The sequence below is a fragment of the Stylophora pistillata genome, chromosome 12 (assembly GCF_964205215.1).
Source record: "Stylophora pistillata chromosome 12, jaStyPist1.2, whole genome shotgun sequence".
NCBI classification, from domain to species: domain Eukaryota; kingdom Metazoa; phylum Cnidaria; class Anthozoa; order Scleractinia; family Pocilloporidae; genus Stylophora; species Stylophora pistillata.
This window is the reverse complement of record NC_142530.1, coordinates 10085001-10090000: the sequence shown is the minus strand read 5'-3', so window position 1 is coordinate 10090000 and position 5000 is coordinate 10085001. Positions and strand designations below refer to the sequence as shown.

General features: G+C 40.0%; 1 protein-coding gene across 1 annotated transcript; it reads left to right on the top strand.

Moving 5' to 3' along the window:
• Window positions 1-1389: 1389 nt before the first annotated feature.
• Window positions 1390-2480, top strand: LOC148718743 (uncharacterized). Its single transcript, XM_088741979.1, has one exon. The coding sequence runs from the start codon at window positions 1528-1530 to the stop codon at window positions 2224-2226; it is 699 nt and encodes a 232-aa protein (XP_088598105.1). The 5' UTR covers window positions 1390-1527; the 3' UTR covers window positions 2227-2480.
• The last annotated feature ends 2520 nt before the right edge of the window (window positions 2481-5000 follow it).

The following is a 5000-nucleotide window of genomic DNA, read 5'->3' as shown; positions in this document are numbered from 1 at the left end:
TCCACGATTTAGGTTAGACTTCGCGTGCATAACTTAACCCAAACTGCTGCTCTACGCAAGAGGTGGGCCTTTCGTATTTTCTTTACATGCCGAGAAATCGACGACAGTCAGCGGTTGATGTCGTGGGCGCTGCATATGCTAATGACGGACTTTCAATTCTCAATTCTCACTTCAAAAATGCTTCTAATGTGGGTCTATCAGACATTTTTCTATTAAAACTAGCGTTTCTACAAATAAAGGATTACTATGTTTTGGAAGTCAAAGGACTTTATAGATATTATTGAGCAACAGGAAATTTAATTAACTAGAATTATGTTACTCAGGCATATTTCACAAGATCAGAATCAAAGTTATCATAATACTCCATGTGATGAACAGCTTCAGTACAGCGGAAATCCTCTAAAAAACTAGGTTACAAAGCCCTTCAACGATGGCGACTATTTTTCTTGTGAGTTTCAAGACTTCACCAAATTCGACTCATTTTTTCGCTTACATAAGCGCTCGTTTACTCAAACAGGTCAACACCTGGAAAAACATGAAATACGGGATTTTGCCAGCTATTTCGGCCGAACTTAAAAGGCTCTCTGTGCCTTGAAATATGTCCCAAATTGACGATCGATCATCGTAGAAGACGTTTTGACGTGGACATTTTGAAAACACTACCTGACATCGGCGTGGTGAGACATGGATAATGGTAAACAGGCGGATTTAAAAGATCAGAGAGGCCATAAGTAGTCCGGGGCCGAACTTAGGTACATCGGGTGTTATGATAAGTGGGTCGTAAGTCACATGATCTCATGGATCACGTGCAGTGTGAAACCACGGAATAAAGCTCTTAAAAAAGTTGAACTCATAACATGGTACCTGGATCTCTTTCAAAGAAACTTTTCTGACTCCTAACTTCGACATGGAACGTATCAAACCTCCCTAAGAATTGGATATTGATAGTCTCAATCTCGCAGATCTATGGAAGGAATGGAAAGAAGCGTGGGAATTGTATCGGATATCGAGTGGCCTTCACGAAAAGGAAGATGTCATACAGATAGCAACTATCCAAAGTATTCTCGGAACCAAAGCAAGACGAGTGCTCAAAACTCTACCTAATATTCCCGAAGATATCACGCAAAGGACTGTTGGAGGTATCTTAACAGCGCTGGAAACGTATTGTGTTCCTCGAAAGAATACAACCTACGAACGATATGTCTTCAGAACGACCACCAAAGAAGACCGCTCGTTTGACATATTTGTCACAGATCTCAGAAGAAGAGCTGAATACTGCGATTTCGGAGCGATTAAGGATTCTCTGATACGAGATCAGATTGTGGTTGGCATAACTGATATCAAACTACGAGAGCGACTTTGACACTTGAGTAGGCCATGAAATTATGCAGAATCACGGAGCAGTCTAAGGAACAGTCGAAAATCTTCATCTGACCAACCACTAAAACGGATAACATTGACGCTGTAAAGAAGGCAGAGCCACCGGTGGACACAGCAAAATCCAAACACGAAGACTGGCGCAGAATAATGAAATGCAAATTCTGTGCAGCGTCTCATGACAGGGGAAAATGTCCGGCCTATGGAGCCACGTGTCACAAATGCAATGGAAGAAATCACTATGCTCTGTACTGCTTCAAATCGAAGAATGACACGGAAGAAAGAAGTGTTCGTCACGCGGAAATAGAGGAACACGAAAGCAATGAACTGTTGGAGGGTCTGTACATCGAGGAAATTCAAGGTAGTACTAAAAGGAACATTCAGTCAAATCTACTTGTTAATTACATTCCCGTAAGTTTTAAACTTGATACAGGTGCAGAATGTAATGTAATTTCCTCAGGTTTGGCTACTGAGTTGAATGCTCAGGTACAGCCAACAAGCATGTTACTCAAGTCATTTGGGGGGCACCAGCTAGATACTGTGGGCAAATGCCCTCTTGATACGAAGGTAAAAGGGGCTAAAGGTTCAACACCCTTGGAGTTTTATGTACTCCGAGATAATATAAGACCCCTCCTTGGTTTAGAATCATGCTTAGACCTAGAGCTAATCACCTTGAATAACAAAGTAGAACAAATAGGTCTCAGTGTCAATGAAGTTCGAAAACAATTCACCCTTCTGGATGAATTTCAGGATGTCTTCAAAGGTTTAGAATGTGTTGAAGGAGAGTATTACATTAAGTTGAAGGCTAATAGTAACCCTACTATTCACCACAACGGAATGTCCCATTAAGACTGATAGATAAACTCAAAGGAACTCTCATGGATCTTGAACAAAAAGATATTATTGCCAAAGTAGAGCAACCAGTTACCTGGGTTAGCAATTTAGTAATCGTAGAAAAACCAAACAAAACTCTGAGATTGTGTCTAGACCCACCAGATCTAAATGAAGCCATTGAAAAGGAAGATTTCAAACCACCAAGTTTTGAAACAATTTCAAGTACTCTGAGTGGTTGCAAAGTTTTCTTGGTTGTTGACATGTCAAATTGTTATTGGCACTAAAGCTTACCGAAGAATCCTCATTTCTCCGTGTGTTCAATTCGCCTTTTGGCCGATTTCGTTTCAAAAGAATGCCATTTGGTATTTCATGTGCAAGTGAAGTGGCCCAGAAAATGATTGAAAAACATTTTGGCGATATTTCAGGTGCATTACCAATTTTCGATGATATCATCATGGGAGGTAGAGATGAACAAGAACATGATATGATATTGCGCAAGGTGTTGACAAGGGCACGAGAGCGCAATATCAAATTCAACCGAGACAAAATCCAATTTCGAGTAAATAAAGTCAAGTACATGGGTGAAGTTGTTAGTGAACTGGGATTTTCATCAGACCCAGACAAAATTTCTGCTATTTACAACATGCCCACTCCATCATGCCAGCAAGATCTGTAAAGGTTATTGGGAATGATCAACTATCTTGCCAAGTATATTCCAAACATGTCTGAATTAACTGCTCCATTGCGATCCTTACTTAAGTCTGATGTGCCATGGACTTGGTTTCCAGAGCACGATACAGCTCTTACTAAACTCAAATCCGTCTTGAGTAGCACCCCAGTCCTACGATTTTATGACACAAGTTTACCTACGACACTCCAAGTTAATGCCAGTAAAAACGGCCTTGGAGCATGTTTGATGCAACAGAATCAACCAGTGGCATATGCCTCGCGTGCTATGTCAAGTTCTGAAATCAATTACGCCCAAATTGAGAAAGAGCTCTTAGCGATCGTTTATGGATGTGAGAGATTTAATATGTACATGTATGGGGCAGAAATTGAAGTACTATCTGATCATAAGCCCCTAGAAAGTATTTTCAAAAAGCCTCTTTTCAAGGTACCCCCTCGCTCGCAAAGAATGAGACTTCGTCTGCAAAGGTATAATCTTAAAGTGAGATATGTTCCAGGGAAGTTTCTTTATATTGCAGATACCCTGTCAAGAGCAATCGATCAGTCCAATGTTCCTACTGATGATGATATGCATCATGACATGGAGCATTTCATTCATAGTGTAATTCTCGATCTCCCAATTTCGGATATGAAGTTGATGGAATTACGACAGCAAAATTGCAATGATCCTACTATGCAATTGTTACATAGGTATGCCATGGAGGGTTGGCCCCAACACAAACGTGATGTACCTCCTTCTCTAAAGTCCTTCTGGAATGTCAGGAATGATATTCACGTAACCGATGGAATCCTTCTCAAGGACAACAGGCTTGTCATTCCATTTATATGGAGAACGAAAAATACTTCAGAAATTGCATTTAAGTCACTGTCGCATTGAGAAAACCAAAGCTAATGCACGTTTAACGGTATTTTGGCCTGGCATGAATAAACATATTGAAGACATGGTGTCTTGTTGTGAAAAATTTCTGAAATATCAAAGTAAGCAGTCGAAAGAACCCAGGCAAACTCGACAAATCCCAATATTGCCCTGGCAAATTGTTGCATCAGATGTGTTAGAACACAAAAATCAAAAATACCTTGTGGTCATTGATTATTATTCAAAGTACATTGAGGCTATTAGGCTCAATGGCAAAGTCAGCAGTGATATTATCAGGTGTCTAAGTGAGATTTTCTCAAGACATGGTTATCCACAAACTCTAATTGCAGACAACATGACCTACAACTCCAGAGAAATGAAGGAATATGCTACGCAATATGGCATTAACATAATGACAACCAGTCCCACATATAGTCAGGCAAACGGTCTTGCAGAAAAGGCGGTCAACATTGTTAAAAACTTACTAAGAAAGGAGCGCAATTTGAATGAAGGTATGATGGAATACCGCAACACACCAATAAGCAATTTTCCTTATTCACCTAACCAAATGTTATTTAGTAGGCAAATCCGCACAAGAGTTCCTGTTCACCCCTTAGTCTTAGTACCACAGAACTGTCATGATGTTCCAAAATTACTTGAAAATTAAAACGACAAGCTAATACAAAGAATTCTATGATCGCCAAGGCTTCAAACAACTACCTCAACTTAAGGAAGGGGATAGTGTAAGGTTCAAGAAACCAGGTGATAAACATTTATCACGTGCTATAGTTACAGGAAAACATGACACACCCAGATCGTATATGATTACTGATGAAACTGGTAGAGAGTGTCGTAGAAATAGACGTCATATTCATCTTACTCAGGAATGAATTGTTACTATATTAGATAATGATGTCATTGATGATTCACAGCATGTAACCATGCAATCCAGTGTAAGCTCTCCAAGTGTAACTAGAGAATCAGATGCTAACCTGGAACCAGACCTACCCGATACTGATGCCTCCTCGGTTCCGCGTCGCTCTACTCGGGTCAGATTTGTACCGGTTTGGCATAAGGATTATGTTATGTAAAAGAGTTGTATTTTAGATTAATCTACAGTTGAGTTGTTGACTTCTTGTTCCAGTTTTCACTTGTATTAGCATAATGTCATTAAGACAGCCAAATAGCTTAAGAAGGGGGATGTTATGATAAGTGGGTCGTAAGTCACGTGATCTCATGGATCACG

Excerpts from the sequence above, each read along its gene's own strand:
- LOC148718743 (XM_088741979.1), top strand. The coding sequence starts at position 1,528 with ATGAAATGCAAATTCTGTGCAGCGTCTCATGACAGGGGAAAATGTCCG.